Source organism: Ooceraea biroi, chromosome 6 (assembly GCF_003672135.1).
Source record: "Ooceraea biroi isolate clonal line C1 chromosome 6, Obir_v5.4, whole genome shotgun sequence".
Lineage (NCBI taxonomy): Eukaryota > Metazoa > Arthropoda > Insecta > Hymenoptera > Formicidae > Ooceraea > Ooceraea biroi.
In genome coordinates this window covers 4,968,092-4,990,595 of record NC_039511.1, presented here as the reverse complement: position 1 = coordinate 4,990,595, position 22,504 = coordinate 4,968,092, and the positions used below count along the sequence as shown (strand labels likewise).

Sequence of the window (22,504 nt, the reverse complement as noted above, 5' to 3'; positions counted from 1 at the left end):
TTTACCACACAATTTCTCTCGATTATACACGGCCACAAGTACCGGCGTAATTTCGAGTACACGCGCGGTCGGGTTCGGCGGGGTCATCAGACACTGTCGTTACGGTGGCACTCGGCAACGATTATGTCATAGGATTCAACCGAACACGATGTACACGGGTACGATAAACTCGGCGCTAATTAGCGACTGTCCAGGTTTAATTGCGCCAATACCGTGCGCCGTCGCATATTTCCACAGGCTTCGCGAGCATTTCACCGTCCGGCTCGATAAAAGCGCGATGCATATAACGTGATCGCGAACACATGCGCGACGTTAGCCGGCCTTTGTAAATAAATGCGTTTGGCAGTGTCGGTGTCATCAGGATCATGCGAGCGATAGCCATTTCAGAGCGGAAATTTTGAGTTTCGCGAGTGTGTGCCGATCGATCGCGATTCCGGCATGAGAGATCGCCAACAGACGGAATCGCGTAACCTGTGGAACGTGAGATATGAGTATGGGGAGCCGTATATCGATGATAGTATACTGTAAAGGTGCGATTTCTGCAGTAGGTTGAGTACCAATCGTAAGGCATATCTTCAGATTTTTTATGATTCACATAAAATCGTATCGTGCGCAGTTTACGCAGTTTGCTGCAGTGATAGTAAAATACAGACACGGTTTATGCGCATTTGCACATATCGGAGATAAGAGGAGAATGCGGTTGTTTTTCCGCAGGAAAAATAGCGACTTCGTGCACGTAAAAATGGAAAATTAGGATTCAACCCTCGTGGGGTGCTTGAGCGCTTCGTTTAAATCGTTTCAATTTAAATTGTTTCTCGTCAGAGGTTCGCGATAATTACTGACGCGGCTCAACGAACAATGCACGCGATAATACAAAATATGTGCGAAGTAATGAAAACTGGAAGCCGAGTCGGGTGACGCGGGACACCGCATGACGTCGATTTCTAATTTCTGCCGAAGGCAGTATTCGCACCGACTGTCACGTCGACCAGTACGCAAAATCTCGCTCGAGTGCGCGGTCGACTGTCTATTTTCGTGGCGATGAATCGATAATTAATTACGACACGAGGGCCCGGAAAATGCGAAAATGTCAACTGGTCGGTCTGCTGCGCCCCCGATTGTCACAGGCGCTCGTAGACACGTTCTCCGCGGCGCGTATCTCGTGTGTCAGATGCACCGTACACTGCATATTATATGCGCACACATCAGATATCCTGGTTTAACTTTTCAAGGGAATTATGCGTGAAACGCGCGCCACGGCAAGGTAGTGTTATCCTATTTGAAATGCGTGCAGGTTACCGGATGCATTGCTACTCTCCTGGCGATTCTTGCCCGGTTTAAATCCATAATGCTCGCGATGTAATGCGGGACGTAATAAGGTCTCGCGTATGCAAGCATTAAAACACACGAGGTACTTGATGTAACGCAAAACGGAAAACCCTGCCGACTAACTCGACGAGTAATGGATGAATAACTCGTTCAATCACTTGTTGGAATTGAATTTATTTTTCATGAAAAATCTCGGTATCTCCTGGTGAAATTGTTCACGCTGCTTGTGCAATTCAGGATTTTTAACAGACCATTCTCGAAACGGTTCCGATGAATAAAAGTTTCGACCTTTGACGAGCGCCTGGCTTTTCATCCCGCGCGTTTAATTCACGTCCGATGCGTTTAATTTACATCTGATACGTTATTTTCTAAGCGAACGAGCGGTCAATTAGCGGACGTTGCGCGTATCGTCGATCTTCGGTTTGCACATTAATCGGGCATCGTTTGGCTTTTAGTCCTCTCGTCGCGAAATGGTACGAAACATACGTTGTAGGCACAAGCGCCGATATATTCGGCCGGTGTAATTCGATTTCGAGCGCGGTCGGATTAAACAATAATACACGAATGGGGATCGCTTGTATTGTACGCGTATTGTGCCGAGCGTGTGCCTATTTTTACGTTATTTTTTCTGCCGATCTCTCATCGGCGACGGTCACGTCAAAAGTAGAATCGATGACCCTTGTTGACCGCGTCAAAATACCATTTTGAATTTTCGGCCAAATATTTTGCCATTTTTTCGGGAAACACGTGAAACATTTTCGACTACGCGCGAAATCAATATTTTCCTCGTTCTCGCGCTGTAATACAATTTTTGTTCACTTTGGGTCAAGAGGCAAATGTTTTTTTTTGTTTTGTCACTTTTTTTACGATGTAACATCCATCATATAAAGTTTGCGCGATGAAAGTTCTAGCATATTGATTATTTCATTTTTTCGCTACGTAGGCATCCATTAATGCGATGCATGGGACGCAATTATAAATTCTGCTTACGATCTCCAGAGCGCCCGGATGCATAAATATGGGAAAACGATAACGAACGCGAAAAAAATACACGCGATACTTAATCGTACACGACAGCACGTGCGTTTTAATCTGCGATACGGTCGATTCAAATAATAGCGGTACAGCGGACCGAGAATCGTTATGTTCACACCTGACTGTCATCGAGCCCGATCAATTTTCCATTACTTTCGCTCTCGTCAATAACGCTTTGTGATCCATTTCGGCAATCACCGCTTCATTCGCGAAAAAACCCCTTGCCCCAGCTGCCGATGTACTGTCCGGATTTTTTATTACGTTCAATTTTCAGAACGCGGTATGCATTTTATGTACGTATTAACTTCTCTTAGCGCACTAACCGAGAACATACGATCCATTAGGTTTCCGCGTTAATGTCGCATTTATCGCCGTCTTCATTTTTACTCACAACGGAATAATAAAGGGGTCGCACGCTTTTCCCCATTGAAAATTCCTACATGCCGCGGAAAAAGGAAGAGAAAGAAAGTAAGAGAATGAGCGAGAAAGAAAAAGATTAGAAAAGTAATTTCGTGACTTTCGAAATAAAAAACCGTCTCCTCGCACGGGAAAGTCGCATAATTTCGCGATATTATTACGCGTGTGCTTTACGCGATCCCATATAGTGGATGTTGCAAATAATTAAATCGGTTTTTTTATTGCATCAGCGGGATATACGGTTCGCTGCTCTCACGTTTTACGTTCGTTATTTTATCGCGTGTTTATTCTTTGCGCACGAGAGAGACGGAGGGAATAAGTGTACACAATTTTCTTTCGCGGGGAATTATGCACGCCTCGCGCGGAGATTAGGAAAATAATCCCGCGATTTAAAAGAATCGTTCCGTCGCGCGGAATAACGTCGCGGCGTTATCACGCGTGCGTTTTATTCGATCTCGCACACAGACACGAGATTGCACTGGAGGATTACGAAGCGAGTACGCGTGCATTCAGCGAATTTCTCGAAATTCTGGGCGATCGTGCTGAGACTGCGAGTCCCGGTGAATTTATACGCGGCAAGTGACCCGGAGCGCGGCTGCGCGATTCCGAGTACATCCATGTCTTCCCGTGTCGAATCGTTATTATTCACGGAACGGAAGTCGCGATTTTCTTGGCGAATTTTGCGGCCGGGAAAGCCGACAGCTGCGCGACCCACTTTCGCAGTCACCGGCGACCCGACGACGAGTTGAGGACCATCATCAGAATGGACCACTTAGCGGAATGTAATGCATAATAGATCGATAACTCCGCCGGTTATAGTCCCGATATAGACTTCAATTGCCACGATGGAATATTACGTGGGCGCAAATTGCGGCTAATTATGTCCATTGCAGGAACATTGATTACTTCGGTTGTGCTTGAAGCGCGAAGGAGTCGGGTATTCAAATTCGGGAAGTGGAGAACGCGATGCTGAATATAGTCCGCGCTTTCCGGGTCTTTTTTCCTCCTCGGCATTTGAGCATTTAAGCACTTTTCGCGTGCTGATTTCCGTCGTTATTAAATTCAGGAAACGTTACATCAGCTTTAACGTAATTATTCGCGCGGCACATTTTACGCGACAGGGAACCACTCTCCCTTTTTTCCACGATGAAAGCTTTTTCCCGTGGACGTGCGCACGAACGAGGCTCCGCGATTCGATTCTACCTCATCCTTAATTCCGACTCCCTCTCCGTCGGCGACGTTAAAGCAGGTTACCACCGCGTAGCTTTTGCCCGATGGTTACGCTCGTTTGCTGCAAACTAAACTGATCTCATGCGCTAACTGCGTGCACAACCACAGGAGCGCAATAATTCAATGAGCAAGTACGGGTACCTGAGTCCCGTCGTCAGCAAGCAAGTAGGCCGTTTTGAAGTGGATCGTTGTACCGGAAGGCCATAATGAAACCGCCAGCACACACTCTGCCGCGGTGGAGAAATCTTTAATCGCCGAATTAACGCTGCGAGGGTCTCGCCACGCGATGCGCACGTGCGCGACCAACGTGCGACGGGGGTGAATTACCGCACACTCGGATTTCTTTATAGATGACGGAGGAATATGTGGTGGATTCGCGAATACACACGTTGATATCTCTGGCGCATTTTGATCCCTGCCGCGGTTCCCCGAGTTGCAGATTTAAATTCTGCAATGGAACTTGAGATTTTTCACATTTAACGTTGCGGATGTCTAGACGGAATCTTGAACCTTTAAAATCTTAGCTCACTCCCTCACATGTTCAGGGATTTTCCAAACTGGAAGCTTAATCAAGAGTTATCGAAAACAGTTTTTCTTCGTTTGTTCTCGAGAAAATGTTTCACGGGCTGTCTTTCGTTCATTTCGCTATTAGAATGTTCAACGGAGTTAACTCGATCGATTGTCGCAGCTTCACATATACATACACTTCGGTATTTGAAATTTTCTGGATATTCGGATATCTCGGATGAGAAGAAGATGCGGCTCCGTCGCGATACGTGCCGATGCATCGCACAGTGAGCATGGCGAGAGAGGTCGATGCGGGTGTCTCGTTCTATTTCAATTTTTCGATGGAGGAATTTTACTTTCTCGTGCTCGAAGGGGATTGATATCGAGAGGTGGAAGATGGCGATGGTGGTGGTATGGCGACAACGACTGGCGGTCGCAGCAACGTGAAAGAGGCGCAAAGGCGATCAGGTCGAAGAGAGGGCGGATACCGCCATCGCGAAGCGGGAATCGAAGCGGCTGGAGCGCCCGGATCCGTGAAACTCGAATTGTTCTGCATAATTTCCGATTAGCGTCTCGTCCCGAGGAATTACACTTACTAAGCTCTTCCACTCTCCGTGGAATTTCACCGACTGCCTCCCGCCACTCGTGTGCACGTCGAGCTTTCCGCGGCGTCGGTCGCATTCTCTCTTTAAAGGAGAATTCCGTTCCGTGCGAATCCTTAAAGGCTCACCCCCGGAACGGCGCCGCTTCGCGCCGCGCTCACGCCCGTAATCTCAAAGTGCATAGCGAGCTTTTCGCCAGCGTTTACGACGCGATCTCCTTTGTTTAGCTGCGCGAGAGAAATGAAATTATTCGTAACGTCAAAGTTGTGACGATCTTGGAGCACCTTGGAGAACGTTTTGACGCGTCGAAAGGAGCGCTCGCGGAGGCGTCTCTTACGTCAGCAAGACTATTTTCCCATGCAATTATCACGACGATTTAAATTCACCAGTGTTGATACAGTAAACAGATGGCATAAAGCGATCAAATGTTGTACCGAGATAAACCTGTGTTGTTCCGGGCACTCCGAAAGCTTCCAACAAGTTTTCAAACACTCGTCTTACACGGACATAAAAAGACTCACCACTTCAACGTAATGTCCAAATATCCGACAGAGTAGAAGACTCTGAGAGTTTCGCGAGTTTCTCATCATTCGCGTGGCGGTCATATTTTTTCCATGGGTATATCCCATATTTTTCCACGTATCCCATACGCATATCGACGAGAGGGAGAGAGAAAGAGAGCGTGTCAGCACGCTGCTTAACGTTCAAATGGTTAAAGTTGTATCTCCGCGCCCTAGCGAAAGCTTTAGGGCTCGGCGCTTGAGGGAGATCCGCGCCGGCCGCAAACACGTCCGACAACGTAAAACTTTCCGACACCTCGCAGAGCGTTTTTCTCCGTTCGTACGAGTACAGTTCCTTTTTCGGGAACGCGCGGGAAAGAGCTTAAAGATTTAACGCCGGGAAAAAGTTGTCGGCCGGAGGAGCGACCGTGTAGCGCGCGCTCATAAACGGCCAACTTTACCGGGCATCGCTTTCCGCGGTGCTTTTCTCCCCGAGACTTCCGCTGATTTTCTTCTTTCTGCACGAACGGAGAAAACTGTGCGGAACGGGCGAACGCGATCCCTGGCGCGACGACTCTCTTACTTTCGCGTCATGGCGCACCGAGAACGATCACCGGAAACGTTTGTATTATTGCAGTAGTTAAACAACGCTGAAAACAACACCGTCACGGCGGCGTCTGCCGAGGACGTTTTTGTCCGTGTTGTTAAAAAAAAAGAAACGTTTTCGAACGGAAAATGCAAATGCTGCTGCGCGAAACAGATGTGTCTCCTTTCGGTGAACCTTCAAATTTTCGCGATAAAAAATATTTTTCGTGAAAAATTTCTAATGTCTGTTGCTATATCCTTATATACAGTGTTAACTGTTATATTCTTTGTTGTTATACTTATATTGTTTCCACGACCATATTTCACATTGATTTCTTTGAAACTCGAAGTGATTCGTAATCAACTGATTCTACGTTTACCTGAAATTTACTAAAAGTCCTAAAAATGCCTTACGATTGGTACTGTGTTGAGAGTCATTGCTCAACGAAAGTTTGGTCTGTACGTACAAGGCGGTCGATAGTCTCTTATATAAAAGTTATCGATAAATATTACTCCCATTATTTGCAGATCACACAGTAATAATACTCTTTTTATTGGGAGAAATCTGTGAACTTCTCGCAAGGTTCATTATTTATAGAAAATGTTGAAAGGGAAAGTTTGTACATCAGAAAATTGACTCTACATAATTAAAAGTTTGCCGAGAGAGAGAGAGAAAGAGAAAGAGAAAGAGAGAAAGAGCACACGGGCAACTTCTTTGATCCTTTGCAAAGAGGTCCTGCAAAGATTTTTCCGCGCCGCCATGGAAAAAAGGTACAACCTTGTCGGGCGCACTTGTAACACTTTCTATAAATAACCAGCGTCGCTTTTGAGGGAGGGAAAAAATAAATATAAAATCAGCATCTCGTATGTTACCGTGCGCTACTGGTTTTTTCTTGATCGCCTTGCACGTGTATGTGTGTATACAAGACACGCGCCGAGATGGGCACGTAATTTCGGGGCAATGTGAACAATGCAAAAGGGGGTGGTTGTTGCGGGAAGAGGGGAGGGAGAGGAGAGGGTGACAGAGCGAGATGGTTGTGAGAAGGGTCGGAGGAGGCTACTCGCAACTCGGCAAAGTACAGGGAGCGAATAGACTCCGGGGGTTCTAAGAGCGTAAGATGCTTGCCAAAGTAGCAAGGTGAGCAAGTTCGCTGTGTGGATACAGGCGAGAGAGTAAAGGGGTCGAAACGAGATTCAAAGCGCGCGATAACGCCGGAGCGTAGCGACTCGAATTCTCGGATGGCGGCTGGTACACGTGTATGCTCGTATGCATCCATTATATACAGATGTACAGATTGCACTGTGTGTTGTATACCGCAACGGGGTGTCATTATTACTATGAGTGGAAGCGCGGAGCGGAAGGACCGACGATCGACCCCGTTTCGCGCGAGCGCGCGCGAGGATGCGCTCGCGAGCGAAACGCGAAGCGCATGATAGACGGATAAATGAGATAATGGCATATCCGCGCCGGGCGATATCCCGATGAATCGTTATTCGTATCTGTTAAAGTACGGTAAATCAAATCTGTATCTGATGACTCGTGCGTGCAACTATCGTAAATAATACGGCACGGAATTATGCATTTCGCAGCAACGCGATCGATCCGATTGATTTCATTGCTCATTATTTCCTCGATTATCTGATTTCTCTTCATCAACGAGATAACTCGATAAACATTATATTTCAATTTGGAAAGATGTACTGGACGGGTCAGAGTCGTCGTTCTTTCCTGCTTCCAGCGATAATGTAGCGGCCGGGACATCGAATCGCAGGATTGCGCGAGTTTCGGTCTCGTTCAATCTTGAAACGCGCCAAGGAGAAGCCGTTCAGCACTCCCCAAGTGTTCCGCTGATCGGAAACTCAAAAATTGAATAGATTCCGTCCGAGAGGAGCGCTGGACTTTGATTTGATGTCCTGGTAACGGGTACGGTTATGATCAGTTATGGTCTGGCACGTATTATGGTGTGAGACGTGTCGTCCCCCTCTTTCGCAGAACAGTGTAAATCAAAAGGCGAGAGAGAGAGAGAGCACAGTCGAGGGTGAAAGATCAAAGATACAGGGGGAGTCTGCGGGAAAAGGCGGCGAGAGATCTGCAGTGTGAGACACACACACAGTGAGGCACGCGCGGTGCAGTGTTGGCAGAACATGGAATTCTGTGCTCTCCTATACACAATTACAATCGGTACTTTGTCTTTGCTGTCTTTCATTTATCGAGTTTTCCTGCTTGTCTCGTTCTCAGTGTCTATGCGAGTGAACCTGGAAGTAAGTGATTAGTAGCTCGCGCATTATCGCCAACCGCTAATGACTCGGCTCGAGTCCTTTGATTACTCCACTCAATCGCCATGCTGTCGGTTAACAAGCGCATTCGCGATCCAAGAAGCCGATAATGATACGTTCGAGAACCCGAGGATTTAAAGGCTCGAGGAACACTCACGTATTTGCTTCAACGTTCACGTATACTCGGCAATTTCGAAGCTGGAACGTACGTAGAGATCTTTAATGCCAGATCTAAATTACTTGACTGGGTCGTGATGATTTAATGATTTTAGCTTTGATTTTTGCGCATGTACCAAATTTGCTTTAACATCTAAGAAAATTTTCTTTGTTCTTGCCGACCACTTAATCGTTTCACATCTGCGATCATTGGCGATCGGGACAGTCCATCGAGCACGAATACACAACATACATGGGCTCATTGGATCAAAGGTGGCCAATAAAATACATCGAACGTAACGTGTTGGGACGTTTCTCCTAAGAAAAGTCCCATCGCCTTTGATCCAAAGTACAGCCAAGAGGGTCTGGTGCAGACAGTAGGCGAGACGTGCCGAGGATCATTGCTGAAAAACAGTCGATATGGCATGTGACGACAGCTGTCACGTGAACATTCCATTCCTGTCCTGTGTAAAACGTTTGTATATATATATATATTATACATATGTGACATATACAGAATACACAGGGTGGTCCCCGCGCAACTGTGCCGGCAGTTATGACTTCGTTAAGAACAGGCAGAAAGGATTCAGCGACGAGTAGGAGTTGTAACTTGTGAGAAACACAAGGACGCATCTTGATTTTCCTTGATTCCACGCAAAACAGATGCGTCAAACGGTAGACCGTGAGGTTCTTGGATTGCTTCGTTATCTCCGGAACGAAATTGCAATTACATGAATACATACTCGACCGTGCGCGTGTACCACCCTGTATACACGCACATAGATAATGTGGCACGTATTGCAAGAGGCGAGGCCGCGAAATGGATGCGCTTGTCGTACGGAGTTCGTGTACGTTACGATCGTTCATGTAGGCATTCGTGTGACAGTATATCGTGGAGTGAAATAATGTTTCAGCGACGTTTTTCTCGCATTTCCGTCGGGAAGTGGAACAGCTGTCCGACAGTGAATGAGAAGCGTCTCGGGGGAGAGTCGGTAGACCCGTCGATGTGTTTCCATCGACGACATAGATAGAAATACATCAAGGGCGTCTTTGCACAGTGGAACTCGACGTTGACTAAAAACTGGTCGCGCAGATTATCAACTATTAAACAGCGAGACTGTGTTTGGATCTCGTTATGAATTTTCCATAGAATTCTATATTTGCATTTCTAAATTTCCATGACACAGATTTCTTAATGACTGAACTAAATAACGAAATTAATTCAACAAAGAGCTTTGCAATCTCGAAAATTTCAGTGCTCTAATGTATGATTATAAAATTTTTAATAACAAGAAAGCAAGCTTAAAATTTTAAATAAATTTTAAAGATTAAATGTGTATCTGTACTCATAATTGTAATGATGTAAATGATCGATATAAATATCTACAATATATACAGAGCACAGGTTTTTAATTAACATCATTCCACAATGCTGCGATCGATGTCGAGACGTTAGGGCGAGATGTGATAGGTTCGAAGTATAAAAGTATTGCAGAAAACTGTCTTGAAGAAATATTCTTTTGTGAAAGGTGATTTTGTGATGTAGTTGTAGTTGTAGTAGTTGTGCCTGACAGGTGCTACCTGCACGAGTAATGAAATTGTTATTGTCTTAAAGTAGCTCAAGCTCAAGTCCGCCGTTCTTGCGCCTGCGATTAACAGGTTTCTGCCATCCAAAGCGATGACGCTATTATCGAATTAAATCAACTGCACTTAAATACATCAAGTATCAATTATTTGCTATATTGTACGATATGAGAACGCAGACGAGTGTGTTTCCTGTAAATGGTTTCGGCTCGTGTTGCTGTTCAATGTAAAAAATGGTTAGCAGAATATATTATGTAAGAGATCACCTCTTCGCCGAGGGATATCCTGTACACGATATTGCGGCGGCCTCGTCAAAGGACACGTCAATCGCGTATTATTACACGCATCTCAATTAAATAATGATCCTCTTCACTTGATTCTATTTATTTCACATGGCTGCATTACTCTCGCATTTTTCATGGCTGCGTTTCTATTATGTAATTATACGCAATATTAAAATTAAAATTCTAATATATTATAACTACAACAACAAAATCTCCGAATCGTAAAACGATACAATAAACCCTCAAATACAAGAATGCAAGAAGGAAAGTATTACTGCCTTCTTTAACATTGATTTAATCTTTTTAACTGATAATGTGAAAGATAAATAATGTGGCGAATTTTCCAATATAATATATCTTAGAATTTTGTGTCGGATTTATTTTTATAGCTTCCAGGATTTTTAAATTTCGCTAACAGATATCACGGTTCGAAAGTCTCCGGGAGCGATTTGTCTTGTAGACTCTAACGCCGAAGTTCAGGAATTCAGGTTGCAGTGCGTTTCGTTGCATCCTGTTGCCGGGTATGTACGTATACTCGGGGAATCGCATTACCACGAGTTATCGCGAGTACGCGCACGTGCGCGATGCAGAGCTCCGTTAGCTCCCGCGCAGCACTGAAACGGTTGCGAACCTGCCGAGATTAGGATCATTACGATACACGGGGCCCGCGCCACAGTCCCCAGCTGGATAGAATCTTTACGATCGCCGTAAAGCCCGTTCTCTTTCTCATTTCCGCCCGATTCCTGGCGCCGCGAGTGCACACACGCTGCTGCTTATCTCGACGCCACCGATGCTCTTGCCAGCCGTACAAATTGCCCGTTGCGGATGCCTTTCCACACGTTCTTAAACGTTTAGTATCGCGGCGATCGCCCACCAGCACAGCATTCTCGAACTAACTGTTATAACCGCTAGGATAATATCTTTATTCGCGCTCAATGACCGAGAAAATTAAGGGGGCAAAGTGTCTCTGCGATTCCTACCTCTGTGACGATCATTTTTAAAAGCTTCTTCGAGATTGAAGTAAATTATGAGAATGTGAAAGAGAAATATAGACCGTTCCTCCCTCACATTTCATCATTCCTCCGTACTCTCCCGATTCACCGAGGAAAACCGGTTTGCTGAGCCATTGCACGCGTGCTGTGCCTCCGTACGTGCGCCAAAACGCGGCAGATTAAATCCTAAATCACGCGCGCGGGAGATCTCTCCTCGCGGTCGCCGCGAATTCGCCGCGAGGCGGAAACGAGACGCGTTTCCGGCGGCTGCGATTACCCCATGGTCCGTTTAGTCTGATTGCCGTAGCGTTCGTAGTCGCGTGTCAAAACGTGTGCGCATGCAAACTCGGCAATGCAAACAGCAACGATTACCCGTTCGCGACAACGACGACGACGACGACGACGATGGCGACGTTACTCCTCGCACAATGGCGGGTCGGGGATCCTTTGAGGTCGGTGTTACGGGTTACGCGAAACACGTCACGTCGGGATACACGTATCGGGACCACGAATACTAATGCCCCTCTAATGCATCGCACGGCCTGAATTCATAATAGACGGCAGGCGTCGCGTCGCGTCGCGTCGCGTCGCACGCTGCGTCGACCGAGATGAAGCACTCGCGCGGAAATTTCTCCGGAACAGGGGTGCGGGTTGTATATGACTGTGCACCACCGGCTCCGCGATTTATCGCGAACGTGTGCACCCTGGCGTGGCTGCGAGATCCGCGGCAACCCTGCGGAAACACAGAATCTCATCGCGCTCTTTGTGCTCGCGAGAGGAGCGCGCGGATCGTTATCTTGACGTTTGCACACGCGAAATGCCTAAGGCACGGGAATTCGGTAAGCAATCTCTAAGCAGCTACGTTCTACGGTGTAATCGCTTTCTTTCGCGCTTGATGTGCGCTTCGGATTAACAGGATGATTCGCGCAGGCAGCGCTCAATGAATCGAGCGTAATACAATTTCTCGTCGGACTATTGAATAGATATTACCGCCACGAACATTTAATCTCACGCGTTTACGCTATCGCGGAATCTTTGAAGTTTGAGCGCGTCGTGTAACCCGGCAACGAAGCTTCGGCTTGGATAAACTTCTGAAATAATAGTACCTCCGTAATACTTGCATTTGGAATTTCAGTGTTTCATCACGCTTTATACCTCTCATTATCATAGCGTCAACGTTCTTCTCTGTGCGCGGGATACGTTGTAAGGTGCTCAAAGAGTTAAACAAGACGGGACGATGGAGAGAGAAGGGTCTCGTCTCCCCTGTCGGCGAAATCGAGGCGGAAAATCACTCGACTCGCCGACTGTGAAAGCTTTTCATACATAGATATCAGGCTCCGCTCGCGCACGGGAAAAACGTGTCCAACAATGGCGCGCCGTCGTCGCGCTTTTACAGTCCGCGCGAATGAGGCTCCAGGAGAAACGAGGTCGAAACAAAGGTCCGCGTTCAATTCCGCAGAGAGCCTCAGAGAGAGGTAAAGAGGTTTAAACGAAGTTATAAATTTCGACTTTTCCTTTGGCGTTCGGCCCGTATAAACCGACCCGGTCATACAATGCTTTTACGAGTAGATAGCTTTCCGGGTCAATTGCCATCGCTTTTTCCCCGCGTACGTGTCGTTTGCATTAGTCGGGTTATATGGGATGATTGAAGACCCGTGGGAAGCTCAATGAATTCCAATACGCGAATTTCACAGGGTCCACCGACGCGTGACACAATTCTTTTCAATTTGATAAATTTCGATTGGTGCGTTTGCGGGTTGCCGCGTACTTTTTCTTCGATTACTTTACACGTACCCGCGCATTTGTGAAATTTTTACAACCATCCGAGTCCTTTATCTTCTCGTCGAAAAACATGAAGATAACAACGCATGAAAATTTCGGTGGAATAATACGCTTATGGGTTTTTGAAAAAATAAATATGCCGGTCGTTCGGTATGCAAATGCATCTGCATTTGCGAAACGTGAAGATAGCATTGCTTTTTTCTAAATGCAAATCTGTTTACATCTGCATGGCGAACCGCCGAAATTAAATTCCTAGGTATTTTACTACGTTGAAACTACATTTAAAAACATATTTGATGCATAAGACAAAATTTTAAATATTACAGGAGGTTTAATTAATTCAGATGTGGTGAATATTATTTAACAATGTCTCATGCATCAAGGAAAATAGCAAGAGTTGTCCCAGCACCGCGCACGTGAATTTAAACATTTAAATCAACATTATAAAGTCCCCTGCAATATTTAATAAATTGCTGTACACACGAAATGCAGCCATGTGTCAAAATAATTGTTTTAATGAATACAGACGAAACATACCGATGACGAGGCCGCGCCTGTCCGATATGTGATGCGACATCGTGATGCACCGTGTACATTATAATCCATTACATTTGCTCTCTATTAAACCGACCAACATCATATTCATTATTCTCAATATTTAATGATTGTGAGTTAAACAATATTATCGATTAACGCGCTGATTGTCGCAAAACTTCATTTCGCCGTGAAGCATGAATTCCACAAATAACTCGATGAAAAATTAATGTAACACTTCCAATTAAAGAACGCAATTTTACTGTCCGGGAGTTGATTAGCAATGTTTCAGGAAATCAGTGTGGCTTACTAATACCGATACAGTTTGTGAGTAATCTTCGCGCGGAGTAGATTGTCGATTAGCGTGATACTGACCTCCAGGAAATCCTTCACTGTGGTGTCAATCACCACAAGCGGTCGTTGTATCAGATGTACGACGCCATTGCGCACCGGGATGTTCGCCTTCACTATTTCTGCCAGCACCACTCCGGTCGGGTGAACCGTGTTGCCGAATAGAGTGTTCGATTTCACGTAGACTGAAAATCGGACTATCGATTAGGCAACGCCAAAATACGACTGCACGACTGCCAAAGCGCAGGCACGTTCCCCTAAGACGTGATCGCTTTATTAAGCCTCAGACCATTCCGCAACAGATAATAAATCTATTTTCGATAAGAATACTGTCTTTAATTCGCGATTGAATTACGTCGCATTGCCCCCCTCATTGAATCAGATCACCGGTGCAAAATCATTTCGGATGATTGATGATGTAGGATATTCGAATTACCTTTATTGTGTTGTCGCTGAAAGCTAGCGACAACCTTGATATTGTCTCCGAACGCAAGGGTTGGATACGCAGTGTTGTCCGGCGTTGGTCCAGTGAAGAGAACTTGATCAGGTATAACATGTCCATCGATCACGTCGCGATCGATCTTCTGTGGCCTCGGTTCCGGCTGTAACAGAGAGACGAGAAGATTGCTTTCGTAAAAATCTCATTGGGGACAAAAAATACACGCGAACTATGGGATCATTGTTACACATGACGTGAAAGAAAATTGCTCCAAAGGCCTCATCTGATTGCTCTTGGTCTTTGCAAAAGTTTTCAATTTTTATCAGAAAATGTGCACTCGTAATGAGAGAAACTATATTTCCTAGAAGTGACAGACATTTTCATTTCTACTCTGCACACATCGCACCCTTTTGTTACCGGATATACGCGTCCCTTCATCCGACGTCTGAACTTGGCACAAAAGCTGCGGTTGTCGCGGCAACTCGGTTTCTGCGAACCACGAACTTCAGATTCTATCTTTACGCGGGAGGACCAACCCGGGGAAAGTCGTCGGCGAAAAGTGACGGAGGCACGAAAGGTGCTGAAGTCCCGATATCGGCCGGAACTCTCGTCGAAGCGATGACCTTCTTGAGAGAGGAACTTTCTCGAGATCAAGTCGTACAGCGCCGTTATACTCTTTCGCACCCCTTCTTGGCAGGCTTCATTTTCTTTGCCTTCCCGGTGTTTCCTTTTTCTTCGTTTTCTTTTTTCCCCAACTCGAGTCCGACACATCGTATGTACGGGCGCGAAACTTTCGGTAATTTCTGACGGGATGGCTCGTTTAACTCCTGCTCGTTTTTACGTTCCAAGTTGGATTACGTGCGCGTGAACGTCCATTGTGTGTGCGAGCTTGGTGATGAAAATTGGAGAAAAAGCGGAATTCCGCGCCGAAGTGCGACGATGTGAGCGTAATGAAATCTGGGAAGGGAGGTGTGATGGAAATGTGCGCGCGTGAATTTGTACAACGAAACTCATAATTTTAATTGCGTTTTTTCTGCTCTGAATAAATGGGAGCTTCTTGCAATTATAAGACCAGAAAACAAAGTTAAAAAAAGGTGAAGAGTATATCACAGCAAATTTGGAAGATGAGAAACAAAATTTTTATTTTCTTCTCTTGTAGTTTCATTCTTTTCTGGCTTACAACGTAATAGCAAATGTTACCAGAATGTTTATAAGTATTCTCGCTGTTTTGTAATTTCAACATCCAATATATTATTAATTTTTAAGAGATGTGAAATAAATAAAATATGTACATCATTCCTAAGTATATCCGTAATCATAATATCCCCGGCATCAACGGGGGTCTACTGTAGTTAGTTTTACGTCTTCTGCGGGATGCATGTGTCGGTAAACGATCGCGATTCCATGGCAACTTTATAGACGTTTGCATAACGACATTATAAAGGGTACCGCGTTACGGTGCTTCTTCAACGTTAAGATAGATTTACACATGATGCCGGGGCGTCGCGCCGCTAACCCGACGTTAGAAACGTCTAAATGCCACAACGTACGTACGACCGTATGGAATAATTTACACCCGCTGGTAAAACGTCACACCGCGTGACTCTACTGCTTGGTGGCACGATGCTCCATACGCGGGGAAGGTTTTGAATGTGCGCGTAAATTTTGCACTGTCTACGATCGTCGTATCGCCGTATCGCGTAATTATTTCACCAGCGTATCTGACGGCGCGCCTCGAAGCCGATCTCTTTAATCTTGCGGATCCTTTGCCGTACTTATCAATATTCTACGACTAAACCTCTCTCTATTTTATTCATGTCGGTTCTTCAACCCTTTCGGACATGTTGGGGGACATATGTGTCCCAAAAGATGTTCTCTCAGCCTTAAATACTTAATGAAACATATCTGTCCAGCGCTAAAGATTTAATGGGACTTAGATGTCTCAACTCTAAACTCTCCCTTAGAAAAATATAATAAATACGGAAATTATGGATTAATCAGAAATTCCGTGTCGATCTTTGTAGCAAAGCTTAATTAATTCTTAGCACAAAGTTTTGCGTTTGCATTTTTTACTAAAAAAATCCGCATGGACCTTCCGATAATGCAAAACTTTGTAGTAAGAATTAATATAAAGTTTTGCATTTTAAATATGCTTAAAACACTCTGCACGGCCTTTCCGCACGAACTCAATGCACCTTATACATATATTTATTCTACTAGTATCAGCAAGTGCAAAAATTTTAATATGGATGCACTGGCTGGATCCCGCTTCGAGAAAGTAAATAAAATACGAAGTCCCGCATTGACGCTCCTTTGGAGCAATTTTTCTATCATAATTACGCGCGTTCATTTCGAACACGCGTCTTTCTAGTTCATTTGATCTTGAACGAGACGCAGCGAACGCCATTGCCTCCACAAAATCCTCTGAACGGAGTCAGTCGCAGGGAAAGATATTAAAATCATCCCCCGGATGATCAATTCACGAAGGTCGCTAAGCCGCTTACCTTGAAACCCTCGTCAACGGGGATGAAAAAGGTGTAACGACCCTCAGCCTTGAAGGCAGACTCCTTCTTCTCAAAGATGATCCGCTGTCGGAAGGTACTAGGAAAAAAAAAAGGTTAATTATGACAGGGTGGTGCACGGGAAGCGTCAACGTTAATAAGACAAACGAGAAAAGTTCGCGCATTTATTTACGTTATTTAAATGACCCTCTGCACCAAGTTTTTGTATTTATATTTAAATCAGGGACCGCGTTAATTAATAGACTGGTGTAATAATGTTCTAATTTGGTCCGTGGAATTGCTCGGAGAAGAGTAATAACAATTCACGCAAGATATTTAAATTGGAAGCAATGGACTTTTTATGGCGTATTATTGTTGATCGAATTTGGAGTAAAATATTCACGACGCTCACAAAGATCTAAAGCTTCCGAAAGTGCACGAAAGTTTTACGAGGACTCAAGAGTGTGTTCCAGTAATAATGAATTCAAGTGGACAAAAGTCGAAGGATTTACATAAATGAAAATATCCCTTTAAAGTCAAGTATCCAAGAATGCAACGTACGCGCAGAGGTGGATCATCGCAGATTCGAGCAAGTAAAGAGGCTCTCTTTCCTTCGTGTGCAACAAATGTCTTCGTTACTCTTTTATATCTAACTGCCAGACATACACCCTCGCTCTCGAAAACGATCGCCGGCTCACGTCGTGTAAATAGCAGGGTTCTCGAACTCGGCGTCGATTTAGCGACGCGAGTTGTCGTCGCGCCGACACTCCACTTACCGTACGCGATGATCGCCCAAATTGAGATTCTCGCTCTGGTTCAAGAATTGAAAAGCGTTTGGATTGTAGATCGGCGTCTCCGCCGAGTTGGATCGCACCGGCTCCAATACCTCGTTTATGATGTGCAAGACCTGAAACGCGCGAATAGAAGAAGTTTTATTATTTATTATATTATAATAGGAAGCAGAAATTCTAAAAAGAGCACACATCTTTTCTTGGGAAAAAAACCAAAATTTATAACATTTTTTTATAAAGTATTTTACGCAATTGGAACAAATTAATATTACGCTGATTCTTTTTTATCAGTACAATTTGGATTTATTTGAAATCTATATCAGATGATAATAATAAAAGAATGCGTTTATTTCTCAGTAAATTTGTATTATCTGAAAATACAAGTAGAATAGACATTCAACTATGAAAAGGTAAGATTGCTAGAAATAATACGTGAATAATTATTGAATAAAAACTAGCTTAAAGGATGGTATTCATATAAAAATAGCAAAGTATAATATTAAAAAAATAACTTTCGGCATGTTGGTTGGTCGCAATTTAACAAGTTTTCTCCGGCAGTTGCATAATCAACGAGTATAGCCAGTAGAACCAAGAAATCCCTGAATTAAGGTTCCGAGTTTCGCGAATTTTGAGAGCCTCTGCGACCTAACTCGCGCGCAAGGGCCAAGTTAATCTCGCCAAGTCGAACGACCCATGAATCCGGCCGCGGGGAAGACGAAGTGAGACAAACTGACGTCAAGCTCGTGGCGCGAGCACACCCCGGGCACGGGGACGCGAAGAGAGACACGAAGATAAACCGCCCAAGTGGAGGAAGCGGAGGCGGATAAGCGGAGCAAGAAAGAGAACGGGAGGTACACGTCGCGAGTATTTATCCTGCGGCGACGAGCGCGGCTTATATCGGGTCTGTCAGAAACAACTGACGCGTGCTTTAATGGTAAACTCATGAAGGAGAGAAAAACATATTTATCTGTATGCGTATGAATATGCACGTGTGTGCGTGTGCAAGTGTTTGCTGTGCGGGATGGAGGGTGGCTATGCGTGTACATCTAGGTAATGCGCTATGAAATTTCCTCCCTCGGCAAGACGGGCTTCTCTCTCGAGGCAATCTATTATAGAACGAGCTTCGCGAAACCTCACGCGCGTATCGCAGCTCCGCAATTTTGCTTCGGCCTTATTTACTGCGGCAAATTCGATTGTTTGCGTTCGTCCGATTGCTCGCATCGAGAATGCGGAAGACCGAGAAGCTAACTTTATAATAAGGTCTCACCTGGCGACCGCCAGGGAGACGGCAGCGGTACCGTTCTTTTTGTACGCGTACCTCCCTGTATATAAGCTATTTCACGGGTGCCGAGTCGCTGGAAAGTGAGAAGATGTAGAAACTGTTTACCTCCTTGGCGCATCCCCATTGGGAGCACGGCAGCCACCGTCATTTACCATTCGGAAAAGGAAAAACTTGCCGAGTAAAACGTTACCGTCGCTATTTATTCGTTCTACCTCATCCCACCCCCGCGATCATCCCGACTCTCTTATCTCGCGAGGGATATCGCGCTGCTAGCTGTTTGCCTTCTTCTGTCGGGGGCGGGAAGAAAAGGAAAACGGAGCGACAGCGGAGGAGGGGAGGAACAAGAGCTTTGGGAACATAAGCGTCGAAGTTGCAACCTCCCCAGAGACTTTGCCTGTAGGATCGTTCAAGACGTTGCTTCTTCGCTGCTTCGTATTAATAGAGGAACATGCATTTAACATGATTGCGCTTAATAATACACATCAGCTCACTCTTTTCGCTGGCGTAGCTTCGCTGCGATATCTTCGGAGATTATAATTAAATTCGAGCTGCAAGTGAGGTAGGCGAAGAAGACGAAAACTAATTGAAACTCAGAGAAACTGTATTAATGCGCAACATTGTACTCGTATACGTGTGTGTATGTGTGTGATAATAAAACTGAGTTGACATAATAACTCCATCAGGAACCGTCTTCTGGCCGCTCTTCCATGAGCACCGTTAAAATATCGTAAGGAATATCGTTGCACGTCATTGCGACGAATAAATTATGTTCCTGGTTTCTAAAATATTTACAGAATAAACGTCTGAGATTTTCCAGAAGATCCGACAAACTCGGATTTCGTACGAGCGTTTGCAATGCGGATAATTAAATATCCGCGCGATCCATCGTGGCCGCGCCGACAGTTTTAATACGAAACATCCATCACGGTGTCCGTAAAGATGAAGGGGGGAAAAAAAATCTGGTCGCGCACGGAAGTTGTGGCGCCTATGAGCTCTTCGAGGGAGGAAAGACAGAGAAAGAGAAAACGTGCGGTAACGGTAAGGGGGATCGTATGATAAGAGCAGAAAAAGAAAGATGAAGAGAAGGAGCGTGTCCCATTTATCCAGCGTAGTCGCAGAAAAAGACAGCGACAACTACGGTACGGCGAGAGGAAGGCTATGTGGCGGTTGGCTAGAAATGAATCGTTTTACTCACCGGGAATGAGAGAGGAAAGCGAGGAGTTTGTGTGTTCCTTACGGGATAAGACGGGACGAGCTGGGACGGCCATTTATCTTGCTCGCGGTCGCGAGTCATCGGGAAAGGGAGATCGAACGTTCGCCGCAGGACGAATCCCTAATTTCTCGGGCGGTTACGTGCAAATATATCCAATTTTTCGCGTAACAGCTGAATGAAGTAGAGAGAGAGAGAGAGAGAGAGATCGCGGAAGTCGAGAATAGCTAAGAAGGCATCGCTCTTGGAGTTTCAGCAAAATTCTACGAATCGGGCATCATAGGACCCGCAATCGCAAATGCAATAAGACGCTATACGTTATACGATCACGCTAACGTTATCACGCGGGTGCAAGTTTGATCGTATTAATTTCGTGCGAGTTTCTTTGTTACCTTCGAATTTCGCGCGAGCGGAAAGGGCGGCGGCGAGATCGGCCTACCACGGAGTATCGTAAAGTTAACGCTAATTAAACTTTACCGATAGTTGCGTCGGACCATTCGCGACCCCTCTCGGAGCACGGGCTCCTTCTTAATCAGCCCGGCTACCCCTATTCTCGGTCGGGGATAGTACACGGGGGTACGAGTTATCATCTCGATACATACACGGCAGCCCGCGCTGGCTTATTTCTCCCAGGCGCCCCACCGCGAGATAATCACGATTTGCATGCGGTTAACGATGAATTACCGCATGCATCTACCCCGTTACGATAAACTCGCGCGGCATGGTCTTTGAAGTGTGAATTAAAATCTGACGTAGTCTCGGCGCGTTAGCGGAAGCTTTCAGCGAGAAAATATCATTACGATTTAAAAATATTATCCACGACGTTATGTAGCTTGATGTTAGATATCTTAAGTCCACTCTTATACAGGGTGTCTGACATAAGGCGAAAAACCTCTCGCCCACAGGTAGATCTCGTCAAACTGAATTAAAAAGTCCTGTACCATTTTACAAACAACCACGTAAAATTTTGAGTAATTAAGTAAAGAAATTTCGCTAATTCAGCGATTGGCAGCGAGGGAAGTAGGCATAAATGACGTAAAAGAAACGGCTAGCCGCGCGCGCGACGCGATAAGCGAGTATCGGATTACAGCGGCAGGCGAGACGACACGTGGACAATAATTTCTCAGCGTCTCATTCACGCGCTCGTGTTGCCGAGAAAGTGTTGTCACGTATCTCTTCTAAGAAATACGTCGTCTCGCCTGCTGTTGTAATCCGATACTCGCTGCTATCTCGTCGCGTGCGCGGCTAGCCGTTTTTTTTTTTTTACGTCATTCATGCCTACTTCCCTCGCTGCCAATCGCGTCCGCTGAATTAGCGAACTTTCTTTACTTAATTACTCGAAATTTTACGTGGTTGTTTGCAAAATGGTACAGGACTTTTTAATTCAGTTTGACGAGATCTACCTGTGGGCGAGAGATGTTTCGCCTTATGTCAGACACCCTGTATATACAGTATTTTGTCATGAATGAGATTACCTAAACATACCCCAACATTTTCCGGATCGTCGCATTTAATATCCGGTACTTGTCAATTTTTCCGAGGAAGTTCTTTAATCGAGTACTTTCCATTTTATATAAATTTAGAGAGTATAACGGACCTCTCATCTCTCCATCTCTTTCTCTAGTTAAAATGTTCCCGCTCTTCAATTAGCGTCGGCAACGTGCAAAAGGAGAACGAAGAACGGCAGGAACAGTGGAGCGTTTAAGTTTGCAGTTGACGTACGTTAATAATTATTTTACGCGCGGCGAGTCGTGGCTATTAAGTAATCAAATGCATTCTTTCCGCATGAATATTCAAACCAAGGAGAGAAGGCGAAGGTAATTCCATGCAAAGCGGGGAATTCCAAATCCGAGTTAGCTCCGCGCGACGCGAGTCGTCGCCGGTATAGAAATCGCGCTAATTTTCATCCAGAACCCCTTCCTCCCTGTCTTTCGACAGTTCCTTGAGAGAAAGCTCGGTACCGCCGTCGTTCAATTATCATCGAGATTTATGACAAAGAAAATGTAAAAGGACCAGCGACAAGAATCGCGACCGTTTTTCGACTTGCAAATGTTATTCTTAATGGAAATTGGTCGACGGTTTGACGTGTACTTGTGCATTGCGGGTGCGCAGAGAG

General features: G+C 45.3%; 1 protein-coding gene across 7 annotated transcripts in view; it reads right to left on the bottom strand.

The window, feature by feature from the left end:
* LOC105281967 (fasciclin-1) overlaps nucleotides 1-22,504 on the bottom strand; it is a 230,834-nt gene that overhangs the window by 34,282 nt on the left and 174,048 nt on the right. For all 7 annotated transcript variants that reach the window (XM_011343574.2, XM_011343604.2, XM_011343595.3 and 4 more), the window contains exons 4-7: nucleotides 17,882-18,012; nucleotides 17,109-17,205; nucleotides 14,602-14,767; nucleotides 14,190-14,350 (exon numbers count right to left, since the gene is read on the bottom strand). In XM_011343574.2, the coding sequence (XP_011341876.1) occupies nucleotides 14,190-14,350; nucleotides 14,602-14,767; nucleotides 17,109-17,205; nucleotides 17,882-18,012 (555 nt within the window). The remainder of the gene's footprint in view (nucleotides 1-14,189; nucleotides 14,351-14,601; nucleotides 14,768-17,108; nucleotides 17,206-17,881; nucleotides 18,013-22,504) is intronic.